At 48.6% G+C, this 17,221-nt stretch overlaps 1 protein-coding gene and 2 long non-coding RNA genes across 6 annotated transcripts in view; 2 read left to right on the top strand and 1 right to left on the bottom strand.

The window, feature by feature from the left end:
• LOC310697648 overlaps positions 1 to 17,221 on the top strand; it is a 272,049-nt gene that overhangs the window by 185,818 nt on the left and 69,010 nt on the right. The gene's annotated exons all lie outside the window — the stretch shown is intronic.
• The window catches only part of LOC310697634, a 62,009-nt gene that overhangs the window by 39,980 nt on the left and 4,808 nt on the right, over positions 1 to 17,221 (top strand). The window lies entirely within an intron of this gene.
• The window catches only part of SHC2 (SHC adaptor protein 2), a 38,231-nt gene continuing 27,166 nt past the window's right edge, over positions 6,157 to 17,221 (bottom strand). For 2 of the 4 annotated variants that reach the window (XM_083483786.1, XM_083483787.1), the window contains 7 exons: positions 15,452 to 15,578; positions 14,579 to 14,759; positions 13,927 to 13,993; positions 12,950 to 13,114; positions 10,099 to 10,415; positions 8,451 to 8,561; positions 6,157 to 6,535 (listed from right to left, as the gene is read on the bottom strand). In XM_083483786.1, coding sequence (XP_083339912.1) covers positions 6,275 to 6,535; positions 8,451 to 8,561; positions 10,099 to 10,415; positions 12,950 to 13,114; positions 13,927 to 13,993; positions 14,579 to 14,759; positions 15,452 to 15,578 — 1,229 coding nt within the window. In that variant the 3' untranslated portion in view covers positions 6,157 to 6,274. Of the gene's footprint in view, positions 6,536 to 8,429; positions 8,562 to 10,098; positions 10,416 to 12,949; positions 13,115 to 13,926; positions 13,994 to 14,578; positions 14,760 to 15,451; positions 15,579 to 17,221 lie in introns of all 4 variants that reach the window. The other 2 variants (XM_083483788.1, XM_083483789.1) reach the window with 2 other exon arrangements.

Here is a 17,221-nt window from a genome sequence, read left to right as displayed (position 1 = left end):
CTCCTAAAAAGTAAGGGGAAATGTGTGTGTGCGTCTTATGGAGCGAATGCAGGCTGCGCAGCTATCCCAGAAGCCAGAACAGCAAGAGGGATTGCTGCTTTCACTGCGCAGCGATCCCTCTTGCTGTTCTGGCTTCTGGGATTCAGAATATTTTTTTTCTTGTTTTCCTTCTCCAAAAACTAGGTGCGTCTTATGGTCTGGTGTGTCTTATAGAGTGAAAAATACGGTAGCTTATGGATAGCCTTTCCCTCTGCAAGCTTGCCTGATCCTGTTTCAAAGCTGTCCAGACCATTGTCGCCTCTTTTGCAAGGGAACCCCATAATTTTCAGTATGCACTGTGTGAGCAAATCGTGTCTTTTGTCTGTCTCCCAGCATTCAGCTTTGACTCTGTTGGGTACTCAGATTATGAGAGAGGGTTCGTTGTTTTTTTAAGCTGTCTCCCTTTCTGGGGCAAAGTCTTTCAACAGGTAAGTCACCAAACAATCTGCCTCGCCAGATCCTAAGATAGCTTTATTTTCCTACTATTTCCCGGCTGCTCCGGATTCGTCTAATAAAGAGCTTATGGCTCACCTGTTGCTCGTGGCTGAGAAACTTGCTATATAGCCAGATGATGTAGGGAAAACCCTGTTCCTTTTCCCTTATGGGACATTCCAGAGCCCTTATACAGTGGTACCTCGCGTTAAGTACTTAATTCGTTCCAGAGGTCCGTTCTTAACCTGAAACTGTTCTTAACCTGAAGCACCACTTTCGCTAATGGGGCCTCCTGCTGCTGCCACGCGATTTCTGTTCTCATCCTGAAGCAAAGTTCTTAACCTGAAGCACTATTTCTGGGTTAGCGGAGTCTGTAACCTGAAGCGTATGTAACCTGAGGTACCACTGTAGAGTCTTTAAGTGGGTTCCCTACTGGTAGGAGAAAATAACAGAGGGCAACCAGAGGAAACACTGGCCTGCGAGCGCTCCAGTTGGAGAACAGCCTTTACCAAAGATGTCGTGGGCTTTGAAGACACTCGAACTCAGGACGCAAGGGAGAAATGTGCTAAGAGGAAGGCACGCTTGACAAATCCACACAGTGATCAACTCCTGCCTGGAAACCAATGTCCCCACTGTGGAAGGATGTGTGGATTTGGCCTCTATGGTCACTTGAATTGGCCTCTGTCGTCACTTATGGACTCATTGTTAAAACCGTGTTTATGGAAGACAATCTTACTCGGCTACGAGGGATCGCCAAAGAAGAAGAGGAGGAGGAGGAGGAGGAGGAGGAGGAGGAGGAGGAGGAGGAGGAAGAAGAGAAGGAGAAGAAGAGGAGGAGGAGGAAGAAGAAGAAGAGAAGGAGGAGGAGGAAGAAGAAGAAGAAGAAGAAGAAGAAGAAGAAGAAGAAGAAGAAGAAGAAGAAGAAGGAAGAAGGAAGAAGAAGAGGAGGAGGAGGAAGAAGAAGAGAAGGAGGAGGAAGAAGAAGAGGAGGAGGAGGAGGAGGAGGAGGAAGAAGAAGAAGAGGAGGAGGAAGAAGAAGAGGAGGAGGAAGAAGAAGAAGAAGGAAGAAGAGGAGGAGGAAGAGGAGGAGGAGGAAGAAGAAGAAGAAGAGGAGGAGGAGGAAGAAGAAGAAGAAGAAGAAGAGGGGGAGGAGGAGGAGGAGGAGGAGGAGGAGGAAGAAGAAGAAGAAGAAGAGGGTGAGGAGGAGGAGGAGGAGGAGGAGGAGGAGGAGGAGGAGGAAGAAGAAGAAGAAGAGGAGGAGGAGGAGGAGGAGGAAGAGGAAGAAGAAGAAGAAGAAGAAGAAGAAGAAGAAGAAGAAGAAGAAGAGGAGGAGGAGGAGGAGGAGGAGGAGGAGAAGAAGAAGAAGAAGAAGAAGAAGAAGAAGAAGAAGAAGAAGAAGATGATGAAGGTGAAGATGAAGGAGAAGGAGAAGGAGAAGGAGAAGGAGAAGGAGAAGGAGGAGATTGAGAAGCAAAGCAGCTAGTAAGCCTGATCTCTATTCAACTGTTGCAACACGGTCCCCGCTCACCACACGCAGGAGGGAGGATGAACCCAGAGCATTGGTGTGCAAGCTCTTATATAGGCTTTTGAAACTGCCCACTCTGTAGCTCAAGACCAGCCTGCAAAACACCGTACACACATCACAGAAGAATCGGTCTACAACAGAAATGACAATGGCCTGTGATTGCTTTATTTAGGCAGCTGGGCCAATCTTTTGTGATGGTAAATATATTAATTCCTGAATCCAGGTCACAGGCTCCCCCTGTTCATACACTGAGATGCCCTAAAGGCAGGTAAGCAAAAGACAATGACGAGGCTTTTCCCATTTCCTTCCTCCTCGCAGAGAAACATTTGAGGTCAACTGGGGAGAGTCAAAATGGTTTCAGGATTGCTCTCCTGTACAGTGGTACCTCGGGTTAAGTACTTCATTCGTTCCAGAGGTCCGTTCTTAAACTAAAACTGTTCTTAACCTGAAGCACCACTTTAGCTAATGGGGCCTCCTGCTGCCGCTGCACGATTTCTGTTCTCATCCTGAAGCAAAGTTCTTAACCCGAGGTACTATTTCTGGGTTAGCGGAGTCTGTAACCTGAAGCGTCTGTAACCCGAGGTACCACTGTACTATTTGCAGACAAGTGGTTTATATACTTACATATGTGTCTGCTTTGTCAAGTTATGAACATTTAATTTGTATATTTGAGACCTTGAATTCTTATAACACCAGATGCCAGGGTCACACCTATGTTCTGCATCTTCTGAGACCCTTCTTCGTGTTCCTCCTCTCCTTGAGAGGTCTGGAGGGTGGCAACATGAGAACGGGGCCTTCTCTGCAGTGGCTCCCCGTCGGTGGAATGCTCTCCCCAGGGAAGTTTGCCTGGTGCCTTCATTATACACCTTTAGGCACCAGGCAAAAACGTTCCTTTTTAACCAGGCCTTTGGTTGATCTTATTGACATCCCTTTTAAAATGTGGCTATTTTGGCGGGGGTTTTGGGGATTATTGCTTTTGGTTTGGTTTTATCTGTTGTGGTCTTGAACTGTCCTGAGACCTCCAGGTATAGGGTGGTGTATAAGTTGAATGTATAAGGTGTATAAGGTCCGTATAGTAAAAGCTATGGTTTTCCCAGTAGTGATGTATGGAAGTGAGAGCTGGACCATAAAGAAGGCTGATCGCCGAAGAATGGATGCTTTTGAATTCTGGTGCTGGAGGAGACTCTGGAGAGTCCCATGGACTGCAAGAAGATCCAACCTCTCCATTCGGAAGGAAATCAGCCCTGAGTGCTCACTGGAAGGACAGATCCTGAAGCCGAGGCTCCAAGACTTTGGCCACCTCATGAGAAGAGAAGACTCCCTGGAAAAGACCCTGATGTTGGGAAAGATGGAGGGCACAAGGAGAAGGGGGCGACAGAGAACAAGATGGTGGGACAGTGTTCTCGAAGCTACCAGCATGAGTTTGACCAAACTGTGGGAGGCAGTGGAAGACAGGAGTGCTTGGCGTGCTCTGGTCCAGGGGGTCACGAAGAGTTGGACACGACTAAACGACTAAACAACAACAACATAAGTTGAATGAATAATAATATTAACAGTACCCCACTGCCGGCCATCCTTCCCCCTTCCCTCCTGTTGACAGTCTCTGCTCTCTCCTCCACACAGAAGAGAAAAAGCTTAATAATAATAATAGCAAATTTATGTAAATTGAGGGGGTGGGATTCCATCAGCTCCCCAGAAAAGGCCGCAGGTTGCGAGGGAAGAGAGAGGGAACGAGATTGCGGCAAATCAAATCAGAGAAGAGCCGAGAAAACTGCAATACTGAATTATTGCCTCCGGCGTTGAAAAGAAAATCTCTGGGTAGTTCGAAGGATTCGTGTTGACACACTTCTAAGCAAGATGTGGAAAAATGAGGGGGGGGCGGACGAGGAGAGGAACAATCTTGAAAAAGCAGACATAAACTTCTCCCCTCCGCCATCTGCTCATAGCTGGATTCCCTCTTTCCCAAACCAATTTGATCTTTGTTTTATTTCAGCAGAGACCTCTTGAGAAGGCGGAAGAAAAGGAAAAAACCTTAGGCAATTAAAACCCTGCAAAGCGCGGCAGAGGGGTGGGTGGGAAGGGAGTAGCAGTCAAAAAAGAGACAGCCCTCCAAGATCTGTGTCCGCAGCAGATCTGGGAGCCAGGAGGAGGCCGCAACAGCCAAGTGCCCAGCGCCGTAATTGGCTGAAGGTTATTCCAAGGCTCTGACCAGCAAGGAGACCGTCTCAGAAGCGTCCACTCCAGAGGACGATGCAATTATCTTGGCAGAAGCCAAACAGCACAAAAGAACGATCAAAGAGAGAAGTGGGCGTCTCAGAAAGCTACGAACGCACCTTTGTGGCAAAGCGGCCAGGAATTCGCCGGTGTCGATGATCAGTGCGGTACCGAATCTAGCTGGAATGCCTTATAAAAAATGTCAGCCAGCATGGTGCAATGGTTCGAGTGTGAGATCAAGACCTGCGAGACTAGGGACTTGTTGTTGTTGTTTAGTTGTTAGTCGTGTCCGACTCTTCGTGACCCCCTGGACCAGAGCACACCAGGCACTCCTGTCTTCCACTGCCTCCCGCAGTTTGGTCAAACTCATGCTGGTAGCTTCAAGAACACTGTCCCACCATCTCGTCCTCCGTCGTCCCCTTCTCCTTGTGCCCTCCATCTTTCCCAACTCAGGGTCTTTTCCAGGGAGTCTTAATCCGTTCTGGAAGTCCGTTCCAAAACCAAAGCGTTCCAAAACCAAGGCGCGCTTTCCCATAGAAAGTAATGCAAAACGGATTAATCCGTTCCAAACTTTTAAAAACAACCCCTAAAACAGCCATTTAACATAGGTTTTACTGTCAAACGAGACCGTTGACCCATAAAATGAAAGCAATAAACAATGTGCTGCAGTCGCACAAGCAGTCCATCAGTAGCTGGACTGGGTTCCACACAGCCACAAAAACAAAACAAAAGAGCCACAAAAACGCAAAATAAATAGCAAAAACGAACAGACCTCAGCGTAACATTCGAAATGGAAGTGTGGCACTCAAATCGGAAGCGTAACACTCAAAACTGAGCATGTTCGGCTTCCGAAAAAGGTTCGCAAACAGGAACACTTATTTCTGGGTTTGCAGTGTTTGGGTTCCAAGTTGTTTGAGTACCAAGGCGTTTGAGTACCAAGGCGTTTGAGAACCAAGGCACCACTATACTTGAAAGAAGTTTTCGAGAAAGGAGTTTTCGATTTTTCCCGTCACATTCAGAAGATCAAACGTTAATGTCTAAATGATGCGTACATCAAAACATTTTATTTTTATTTTTTTTGAGCAGGGAAAACAACAGCCATCAAACAAACGAGGAAACAAAGAGACTTAAGAGCAATGTTAAGCATTTCCGTGTTTAATTAGAAACATATTCAAAACAGCCAGTGCTTTCCGGACATTTCCTGTGGATAACTGTGCGATAGAATAGGCCGTATTTATTCATATATGTGCTAAGAGTTCTGAAGACATTCGCCTGAGGAGGGAATGGGCAAAACGAGTTTCTTTTTTAAATAAAAAATCCAGGCAGCAATGTGATAGATCAGAGAGAAGCAAGTGGGGCATGCCTAGAGAGGGCAGGTTTGTTTGTTTGCTTGCATTGGAAAAAGAGAAGCAACTTTGAAATGCCGCCCTAGCGTCACAGCACCCCCTGGTGGCACAGGAGGGGAATTTTCAGCCACCATGACCCGAAAGCTGCCAGTCCTAAGAGATAATTTTTAGATAAAAGACGTGGTGTTGGAGCCTTCCAAACTCCCATTAACTGAAAGGAGCACCAATGTCTGTGGGGGGGGGGGAGGAAACCAGGCAGTGTCAGTTCCAGATCATTTGCTCCCTTCTCCCTTCCCTTCCAGAGACTCCAGAAACCCCCAGAATTCAGAGAAAGGAAGACACTTTGCAGAAAAGGAGGTTAGAGAACCACGCAGTTGTTCCTCGACTGCCTCTGTCGCAGGCTGTTTGGAAAGAAGATCCCTTCAGTGGATTTGAAACTGGATTGCCCTATATATATATATATTAAAAGCCTGTTGTTGATTCCAAACCCAGGCGGAGGCAGACAGCCCCTAGAACATCTCGGCTGCCTCTCATTCCAATCGGGAATCTCCATTTTCATCTAGAAAGTGAGACTTAGCTTAGCTTCCCTCCTGCCTCCCAGCTCCCTGCCCCAACCCTAACCCATTTTTAATAAAACTGAGAAACCTCAGCAACTCTGAGCTGATTTGCTAGAAAGCTGGGCACAAGCCTCCTTGCAGTGTAGGCCACCTGGACTGATTTAAAGCGTTCCACCCCATATCTGGAGTGGGAGAAGGAGATGGCTGGACTTTAAAAATAATTTTAAAAAGTGGGAGCGACTGGTGCTGGAGCAGAGCAAATCGGGAAGGTGGCGATTCAGGTAGAATCCTGGATTTCTGACTCCAGATCTCTCGATGTCTCTCCTCCGCCAATAGATTGCTGCTTCTGCAAAGCAAGGATTCCAGTCCCAGATTTGGCTGGTAGGAAGGCTGGGACAGCTTCTGCGCAGAGGGCCAGATTCCTAATGGAAAAGACATTTCAGTAAGGGGAGCGACGGAGGACCCCTTGTGGTTTCTGCACTGCTCCACATATCTCTGGTTTCTTCCTTCCTCCCCCTTTTTAAAATAAGATATTTTCCTTAAAGGTAAAGGGACCCCTGACCATTAGGTCCACTCGTGGCCAACTCTGGGGTTGCGGCGCTCATCTCGCTTTATTGGCTTAGGGAGCCGGCGTACAGCTTCCGGGTCATGTGGCCAGCAGGACTAAGCCGCTTCTGGCGAACCAGAGCAGCGCACGGAAACGCCGTTTGCCTTCCCAGAGTGGCTGGGGAAACCCAGCCAGATGGGCGGGGTACAAATAAATTAATTGTTGTTGTTGTTGTTGTTGTTGTTGTTGTTGTTGTTATATTTGTGGGCTGTTAGGCTGCTGAATGAAAAGATAACAACAGGGCAACTGATTTTAGGTTTGGTGGGTGTGCGTCAGTAAACGAGGGGAATTAAGGCTAAGAGAGCTGAGTGGGGGGTGCTCGTGTACAGTGGTGCCTCCCAAGACGAAATTAATCCGTTCCGCGAGTATCTTCGTCTAGCGGTTTTTTCGTCTTGTGAAGCAACCCTATTAGTGGCTTAGCGGATTAGCGCTATTAGCGGATTAGCGGCTATTAAAGGTTTAGCGGCTTAGCGGCTTAGCTGCTAAAAGGCTATTAAAGGCTTAGTGGCTTAGAAAAGGGGGGGGAAAGCGAAAAAAATCTCAACACTCGCAAGACATCTTCGTCTTGCGAAGCAAGCCCATAGGGAAATTCGTCCTGCGAGGCGCATTGAAAAACGGAAAACCCTTTCGTCTAGCGAGTTTTTCGTCTTGCGAGGCATTCGTCTTGCGGGGCACCACTGTAATCTCACTGTATACAAGTTGTACAGGTGACAATAAAGTAATTCAACATTTCAATTTCAATTTCAATTACCGTATTTTTCGCCCTATAGGACGCACCGTCCCATAAGGCGCACCTAGTTTTTTGGGGGGGAAATAAAGGGGAAAAAATTATTTCCCCCCCAGGCGCGGGGCTGGGGCGGCCCGAGCTTCCCCCAACCCCAGCCCCCAAACAGGCAGCTCTCTGCAAGCCGTGGGAGCCCAGCGGTGGCTCCCGCTGCTTGAGGAGAGGTCCGCGAAGCCTGGACGCGCTGATCTCAGCGCGCGCAGGCTTCGGCATGCAGGCAACTCTCCCCAAGCAGCGGGAGCGTTCCCGCTGCTTGAGGAGAGGTCCGCGAAGCCTGGAGAGCGAGAGGGGTCGGTGCGCAAAGCTTGCATTCGCCCCATAGGACACACACACATTTCCCCTTCATTTTTGGAGGGGAAAAAGTGCGTCCTATAGGGCGAAAAATACGGTATATGTAAGCCTCCTCTGGGACGCGGGTGGTGCTGTGGGTTAAATCACAGAGCCTAGGACTTGCCGATCAGAAGGTCGGCGGTTCGAATCCCCGCGATGGGGTGAGCTCCCGTTGCTCAGTCCCTGCTCCTGCCAACCTAGCAGCTTGAAAGCACGTCAAAGTGCAATAAATAAATAGGTACCGCGCCGGTGGGAAGGTAAAGGGCGTTTCCGTGCGCTGCTCTGGTTCTCCAGAAGTGCTTAGTCATGCTGGCTGCATGACCCGGAAGCTGTACGCCGGCTCCCTCGGCCAATAAAGCGAGATGAGCGCCGCAACCCCAGAGTCGGCCACGACTGGACCTAATGGTCAGGGGTCCTTTTACCTTTACCTAAGCCTCTTCTCTATGGAGTTGTGCAACCTTGTTTAATTTTAGCATTATTTGAAGTCATCGCTGCTCATGGCGCATCCCCTCCATCTAGTGGCAGTCAGTTCCACAAGCCACCGACGCAACGATGCACCAACATCATGCCACCAGAGCAGAGATTGGGTACTTACCCGTCATTGTTTCCACCTTACCGCCTGCCGCAGGTGGAGCTCGCTTTCGGCGGCGACTATGGGCTGTTCGTTCTGCAGGTGGTAGTTTATCAGGTGGCTGATGTTCTCGAACAAGGCATCCTTTGTCCTCACCTGAAGCAAACAGGTGAGGAGAGCAAGAGGTTTAATCTTTGCCCATGGGAGAAACAGCGCAAGAACATAGATCTTGCAAGCATTGGTAGAATCAGGCCTGAGGCTCCGCCCCCTGCTCCTTTAGCCACACCCAACACCCGGCACAGTCCCCTCCCACCTGTGGCCACGCCCTTCCTTAAAGGAACAGGTCACCAGTTTGGTCCAGTCCATTATGCATCCAAATGTTTCGAAAGTTTATGTGAGCTTGAATCTGTTGTTAGCCTATTGCTATTTTGACTTTGGGACGTGGGTGGTGCTGTGGGTTAAACCACAGAGCCTAGGACTTGCCGATCGGAAGGTCGGCGGTTCGAATCCCTCCCCGTAACGGGGTGAGCTCCTGTTGCTCGGTCCCTGCTCCTGCCAACCTAGCAGTTTGAAAGCACCTCAAAGCGCAAGTAGATAAATAGGTACCGCTCCGGCAGGAAGGTAAACGGCATTTCTGTGCGCTGCTCTGGTTCGCCAGAAGCGGCTTAGTCCTGCTGGCCACATGACCCGGAAGCTGTACGCCGGCTCCCTCGGCCAATAAAGCGAGATGAGCGCTGCAACCCCAGAGTCGGTCACGACTGGACCTAATGGTCAGGGGTCCCTTTACCTTTTTATTTTGACTTTTAAAATAAGTTATAAATTCCTGTTGTTAATTTTTCTTCCTGGTAATCTTATTGTTTTATCATCTCTGCCCACCCCCCTGGCAGATGTTATTAAAGTTTGAAAGGTTAATAATCTTTTTTGGTAAACCACCTTTGTGTATAGATTTTAAGAAAGAAATGAGGTAAGTCCTACTCGGAGCAGACCATGGAAATTAATGAATCTAGGTTCGCTGTGTTCATTCGCTTCAATGGGTCTACTCTGTGTAAGAACAACGCTGCATGCACCCCTATATTTATAGATCGCTCCGGACAGGCAGAAGCAGCAATTTATGACAATAAAATACAGAATGCTTAGGAAATTCAATATAGATATGAAATACTAAAAGTCTTCATCCAAACAAAAGTTGCCTTAAAATACAGAAAATTTCTATGCAGAACGTAAGTTGTCTTTGGGGCTCATTTTTCATGTTATTAGGTATTTTGAATAAAATGTACTTCTTTTTATTTAATCTGAGAGCAAAGGAAGCTCTATTTTAAGCACCGAAATTTGACCATGTTACAAAATTCTGCTTTCTGGGTGGGTACTGGTGTCAAGGTGAATTTGAAAACCGATTTTGGGTTGTGTATATGTTCAGTATTATCTAAACAGCATGGTTGTGTTCTTATTGTGAACTGCCCTGGGATATATATATATATATATATATATATATATATATATGAAGGGCGGTATACAAATAACTTAAATAAAATACATTTTTTAAAAGTATTGCTAGGCGCGTGCAAAGTGCCTTTTCCCTCCCGTCTGCACAGGGCACGACAGACTCAGAGGAGACCCACTGAGACCAATGGGGCCCTCAGTGTCCAGCCACACATAACTGCAAACCCAGCCTCATTGAGGTTCGGCTGCTTACCACGCCTTCCGGGTCCACCAGCAGCAAGTGCTTGGGCTGCCCGCTTTGCATCCCGGTCAGGACGTATTGTCCCGGGTTAGTGACGCTGTCCCTGACCAGGAAATCCCCATCCACCTGCAGTAGCTTCTCCGCGTCCCTCCGGCTCAGCTTCCCGCGGTACCAGGGTTCCTGCTTCAGTTGCTCCTCCGTGGGGGCGATGGGGGCCTTCCGGGTGGGCGGGCTGGGCCACTGGTCCTCAATCGGCGGGTTGCCGCCGCCGACACCCGCGCCGCAAGCTGACATGGATTCGTGAAGCTTCAGAGCATCCTCAAACGGCCCTGGGGGGAACCAGAAGAACTCAATCAAGGACAGGGAGTCAAGGGCCACATTCCCTTCCAGGGGGCCACTTTTCAGCGGTGGATGGGGGCAGAGGAGAAAGTAGGTGGAGCAATGAACTAGCAGACTGGTTTCCACACCCCATCCTGGTCCTAGAATGCCCACATCTCTGCCTTAGAGCTGTCCGTGGTCCTGAAGCCACACCTGCCATCTCCGACTCTTTGCTGTTGCTGTCAAATCTGGAGTGAGCTTATGGTCATTGTCCTTAGGAGCATAGAAAGTCGCCTAACACTGAGTCAGACCATCGCCACATTGATCTGGGTACTGCCTGAGTTCTGATTCCATCAATGGTGTCTCCGAAGTATTTGACACATCACTTGAGAAGACAGGCGAACTAATGCCAGTGCCCTGGAAGAAGCAAAGATCCTGAGTGTCAAAGCGATGATTCTTCAACACCAACTTCGTTGGACTGGTCATGTTGTGCGGATGCCTGATTGTCGTCTTCCAAAGCAACTGCTCTATTCTGAACTTAAAAATGGAAAGCGTAATGCTGGTGGTCAACAAAAGAGGTTTAAAGACTGTCTCAAGGCAAATCTTTAAAAATGTAGTATAAACACCAACAACTGGGAAACACTGGCCTGCGAGCGCTCCAGATGGAGAACCTTTACCAAAGGTGTTGTGGGCTTTGAAGACACTCGAACTCAGGACGCAAGGGAGAAATGTGCTAAGAGGAAGGCACGCTTGGCAAATCCACACCATGATCAACTCCCATCTGGAAACCTACAACCCCACTGTGGAAGGATGTGTGGATCCAGAATTGGCCTCTACAGTCACTTACGGACTCACTGTTAAAACCGTCAATATAAAAAAATTCCTTCCAGTAGCACCTTAAAGACCAACTAAGTTAGTTCTTGGTATGAGCTTTCGTGTGCATGCACACTTCTTCAGATACACTGAAACAGAAGTTGCCAGACCCTTCTATATAGTGAGAAGGTGGGGAGGGGTATTACTCAGAAGGGTGGTGGGAATGGGAGATTGGCAGATAGCTGAGATGAGCCTGTTGACGACTCTTAACGACTGCAATAGGTCTTACAGGAAAAGGCAAGGGGTGAGAAGGTGAGAAATGGCTTAGTCATGTATAATGAGATAAGAATCCAATGTCTTTGTTCAGACCAGGTCTCTCCATGTTCAAACCGTGTTTGTGGAAGACAATCTTACTTGGCTACGAGGGATCGCCAAAGAAGAAGATCCCGTTCATGTTTGAGTCTCGGGCTTTCTGCATGAATCACAGATGCTCCAGCACTGAGTCATGGTCTATTTTCCGAAATGGCTGTGCAAGGGGTGGTCAATATGCCTGACCCACTACATTGTTATTTGCTTAGATCAGCAGTTCTCAACCTGCAGGTCCCCAGATCTTGTTGGACTACAACTCCCATCACTCCTAGCTAGCAAGGCCAGAGCTCGGGGATGATGGGAGTTGTAGTCCAACAACATCTGGGGATTCGCAGGTTGAGAAGCACTGGCTTGGATGAAGCTTTTCTCGGTGCAGAATTCAGGCACTTGGCCTAAATGCGACAACTGCCCTGTCCATGTTGAGCGCAGAAAGTCGGGGAGGGAATGGTGCCAGGAGCCCTTCAAATTTTTCACAATACAGTCATACCTCAGAAGTTGAACGCAGTCCGTTCCGGAAGTCCGTTCGACTTCCAAAACGTTCGGAAACCAAGGCGCGGATTCCGCTTGGCTTCAGGAAGCTCCTGCAGCCAATCGGAAGCTGCGGAAGCCGCGTCGGACGTTTGGCTGCCAAAGAATGTTCGCAAACTGGAACACGCACTTTGCGGTGTTCGGGAGCCAAAACGTTTGACTCGCAAGGCGTTTGGGATCCAAGGTACGACTGTACAATAGAATAATATCTAGAACAAATAGAATCGGAAAGAAAAGAGAGAGAGGAGAAAGAGGAGGATAACAATGAAGGGAGCAGGAGGCAGGAAGAGGAAGAGGAAGAGGAAGAGGAAGAAGAAGAAGAAGAAGAAGAAGAAGAAGAAGAAGAAGAAGAAGAAGGGGAGTTTGGATTTGAAATCCCGCTTTATCACTACCCGAAGGAGTCTCAAAGCAGCTAACATTCTCCTTTTCCTTCCTCCCCCACAACAAACACTCTGTGAGGTGAGTGGGGCTGAGAGACTTCAGAGAAGTGTGACTGGCCCAAGGTCACCCAGCAGCTGCATCTGGAGGAGCGGGGAATCGAACCCGGTTCACCAGATTACGAGTCCACCGCTCTTAACCACTACACCACACTGGCCAGAACCTTTCCTTGCCACAAACTCCTTCCCCCCTCTCACCAAAGCTCCTCACATCAGACTCACTTTCTGTTGCGTTTATTTTCTCTTGCCATCCTTACGCAACTCACCCCAAGTACCATTCAGTGTGGGAAGGAGATATTAATAAAAATTATCGTTCCGTTCTGCCAGGTGGGAGTAGCGCACTTCTGTCAGGTTCTGTCCTGCCGAGGAAACTTTTCTTACTCATATCACTTTCTTACTCATATCAAAGAGGTCCTTTGTGGGGCTTTCGTCAACCACTCGGTGCACGCCAGCATCCGCCTCCCAGTTGTCCAAGCTCTGTGTGTTCACATACATGTGCTCTTCATAGTCTTGGGAGCCCAGAGGTTTCCCATCTGCCTGGACGTACCCATCACAGCTCTGGCCTGGAAGACACAACCACACCGTGTTGTCTAGCTTTCGCAGCTCACCATAAGGACTCACTGGTCCTAAATGGGGTCACTGTGCCCCCGAAGGACCAGTTGCGCAGCCTGGGAGTCATTTTGGGCTCACAGCTGTCCATGGAGGCGCAGGTCAATTCTGTGTCCAGGGCGGCTGTCTACCAGCTCCATCTGGTACGCAGGATGAGACGCTCCCTGCCAGCAGAGTGTCTCACCAGAGTGGTGCATGCTCTGGTTATCTCCCGCTTGCACTACAGTGGTACCTCGGTTGAGTACTTAATTCGTTCCAGAGGTCCGTTCTTAACCTTAAACTGTTCTTAACCTGAAGCACCGCTTTAGCTAATGGGGCCTCCCGCTGCCGCCGCGCCACCACAACTGTTCTCATCCTGAAGCAAAGTTCTTAACCCGAGGTACTATTTCTGGGTTAGTGGAGTCTGTAACCTGAAGCGTATGTAACCCGAGGTACCACTGTACTGCCATGCGCTCTACGTGGGGCTACTTTTGAAGGTGACCCAGAAACTACAACTAATCCAGAATGCGGCAGCTAGACTGGTGACTGGGAGCGACCGCTGAGACCACATAACACCAGTCTTGAAAGACCTACATTGGCTCCCAGGACGTTTCCGAGCACAATTCAAAGTGTTGGTGCTGACCTTGAAAGCCCTAAACGGCCTCAAAGGCCCAGTATACCTGAAGGAGCATCTCCACCCCCATCATCCAGCCCGGACACTGAGGTCCAGCTCTGAGCAGCACTTAGAGAACTGAATCAGAAAGAGGAATAAGTGGTGATGAGTTACCGTGAGCATCGGAGTCCCAGTTCAAGTTGGAGTGAATGCTGTGATCTCTCCTGGCCGGAGATGCAACCTACAGACCAGAAGATTGAGGAGACAACAGATGTCACGCCTGGCTGGAAGGCCAAAAAGGTGGGTTCCTTAGGCAATCGGTCCAATATATCTGAAGGAGCGTCTCCACCCCCATCGTTCTGCCCGGACACTGAGGTCCAGCTCCGAGGGCCTTCTGGCGGTTCCCTCACTGCAAGAAGCCAAGTTACAGGGAACCAGGCAGAGGGCCTTCTCGGTGGTGGCGCCCTCCCACCAGATGTCAAAGAGAACAACATCTACCAGACTTTGAGAAGACATCTGAAGGCAGCCCTGTTTAGGGAAGCTTTTAATGTTTGATGTATTACAGTGTTTTAATATTTTTCTGGAAGCCGCCCAGAGCGGCTGGGGAAGCCCAGCCAGATGGGCGGGGTATAAATAATAAATTATTATTATTATTATTATTATTATTATTATTATTATTATTATTATTATTGATTACAAAGCTCCGGATCTCGTGGGGCCATTGCTCAAAGGTGGCACTCACACACCTGTTCCCAGAAAGTCCATTTTCGGAAGGAGGCGATTGCATTTTTACGAATAATACTTGCGAAGGGCAATTTGTGGTCACCTGGCTTAAATGACTGGCGCAGGAGAGCTGGGAATGGGCATGGCTGAGGGAGGGGCCACGCTGAAGGCGGGAGTCCACCAATCCACCAATCGGAGGCTCCTTTCCTGGGATGCTATTGTAATAGTCGTGTTCCGAAGTTTCTTCATCCTCTCTCCATGCAGAGTCTTCCGTTCCCATTGCCCTGGCCGGGAAGATAAATTGGGAGGGGAGGAGGGGTCATGTGACACAACAAGCGACCAATGAGATTCCACCTGAACTACAATGCTGAGCATCTTTTATTTTTCTTATTCCAGCAACGGTGGAACTGCCTTCAAAGTACAGATGGGTGAACCTGCCCATTTTTGTTTAAGTCAGCAATGTCTAGGCAACACGATGATCATAAGGGTAAAGGTAAAGGGGACCCCTGACCATTAGGTCCATTCGTGGCCGACTCTGGGGTTGCGGCGCTCATCTCGCTTTACTGGCCGAGGGAGCCGGCGTACAGCTTCCGGGTCATGCGGCCAGCAGGACTAAGCTGCTTCTGGCGAACCAGAGCAGTGCACGGAAATGGCGTTTACCTTCCCGCTGGAGTGGTGCCTATTTATCTACTTTGTGCTTTCGAACTGCTAGGTTGGCAGGAGCAGGGACCGAGCAACGGGAGCTCACCCCGTCGTTGCGGGGATTCGAACCGCCGACCTTCTGATCGGCAAGTCCTAGGCTCTGTGGTTTAACCCACAGCGCCACCCGCGTCCCCACCCCACCCCCTTACCGTAATGCATATTTCATGCTATTTTAATTCATATTTTCCTTTTCATGCGCAGCTGGTGTCAATATGCACTTTTTTATCATTGCTGGAGAATTGCCCTGGAGAGGTTTGGAGTCTGAAATACATACCTATCCTGCAGCCCCATAGCCTTGGGGGGGCTGTGGAGATATTGCTTAAACCGGAGTTCGAAAGCTTGCCCCACGGTATTGATGACACTCTGTGCCAGCCCGTCACAACATTCCAAGATGTGGCAGGCTGCCAATCAGAGAGAGAGAGAGAGAGAGAGAGAGAGAGAGAGAGAGAGAGAGAGAGAGAGATGAGTTACTCAACACTCACACAGCTTGATGACAAGCTCAACACGATCCAGTAGAATGACACAGCTGCTCAAAGGTTGAATGTAAAACTTAGACTGCATTCGAAGCAGAAGGTTACAATATACCGTATTTTTCGCTCTATAAGACGCACCAGATCACAAGACGCACCTAGTTTTTGGAGGAGGAAAACAAGAAAAAAAATATTCTGAATCTCAGAAGCCAGAACAGCAAGAGGGATCGCTGCGCAGTGAAAGCAGCGATCCCTCTTGCTGTTCTGGCTTCTGGGATAGCTGCGCAGCCTGCATTCGCTCCATAAGACGCACACACATTTCCCCTTACTTTTTAGGAGGGAAAAAGTGAGTCTTCTAGAGGAAAAAATACGGTAACCACTCTGGCCAGGGCTATCCCAACCCTGAAGTGCTTTTTTAAAAAATATAAATATTAAATTTTATTTAACATAATTATTACAAAATACAAGCAAAATGCATACCTACGTGTTTTTTCAGATAAGCACACACATATATATAAAAGAATATAAAAGAGAAAAGGAAGAAAAGAAAAAGAAATTGCAAAAAGAAGAAAAATTGGAAGAATTTCCTCCAAATTCACTCCACAAATATCTCAACAATAAAACTTTGTTGTTTGACTTCCACTGCTTACACTGCACTTCCTATATTGCATTTTAAGCAAATTTGTATCTGTTATTCCGTATTTTCCCCATACAATCTCATACAAATATTCTAATCAATAAGTTTTCTAAATCTATTCTAAACCCAACCAATACCTTACACTTAATCCTTGTCTACATAAATAATTATTTGAACATTTATATTGTTTCTGAATTATATAAATCCATATCATAGAATCATAGAGTTGGAAGAGACCACAAGGGCCATCGAGTCCAACCCCCTGCCAAGCTGGAAACATATATATATGCAGCCATCAGAGACCCACTCCTTTGGGGAGAGCCATCAGACCAGATTCTCCACCTATCTCCCCTAGCAATTCTGAGGAATGGGCTACTGATACATCCAAGGAATCAGAGTCCTTGAGCTTGTTTGGAGGTTCTAGCAGGGGAGCGCAGCTATTGTATACCCTTGACCGAAGAACGGTACACTCCTTCTGTCTGGGACGGTCGTCCTCTTCCACCGAGCGCGCAGCTTCAGGAGGGACGCACATGGAGCGGTGAGGGAGGAAGGGGACAGCCGCCTAGCCAGCCAGATCAGCCGAATCAACCCTGGCGATCAATGGGGTGAGAGATGTCGCAGCCAGATCGCCCTCACATCCGGAATCAGAGTCCGCAGCCCCGCCACCTGGAAAGAAGCAGCCCTAGCTCCAAAGGACAACAGCCCTTAAACTAGTGGGCTTCAGCAGCCAGGAGGCAGGGCTTCCGTCTGGGTCCTCCACACCCAAACTATAAAGCTCTGGCAATTGCAGGAAGCTGGTGCTGAAGCAACTTGTCCCCTTTCTCAAATAGCTGCGGGGTTGCTGTCCGTGGTTCTGAAGCATTTGCTCTTAAACCCTGGCCCATCACCCCAAGTCCAGGGTCCTGACCTCACTCAAGCACAATGATGAGCAACCCGG

This window comes from Podarcis liolepis, assembly GCF_965112155.1.
Source record: "Podarcis liolepis genome assembly, chromosome: 18".
NCBI classification, from domain to species: Eukaryota; Metazoa; Chordata; class Lepidosauria; order Squamata; family Lacertidae; genus Podarcis; species Podarcis liolepis.
The sequence above is the reverse complement of the archived record's forward strand: the minus strand, read 5'-3'. Positions and strand labels throughout refer to the sequence as shown.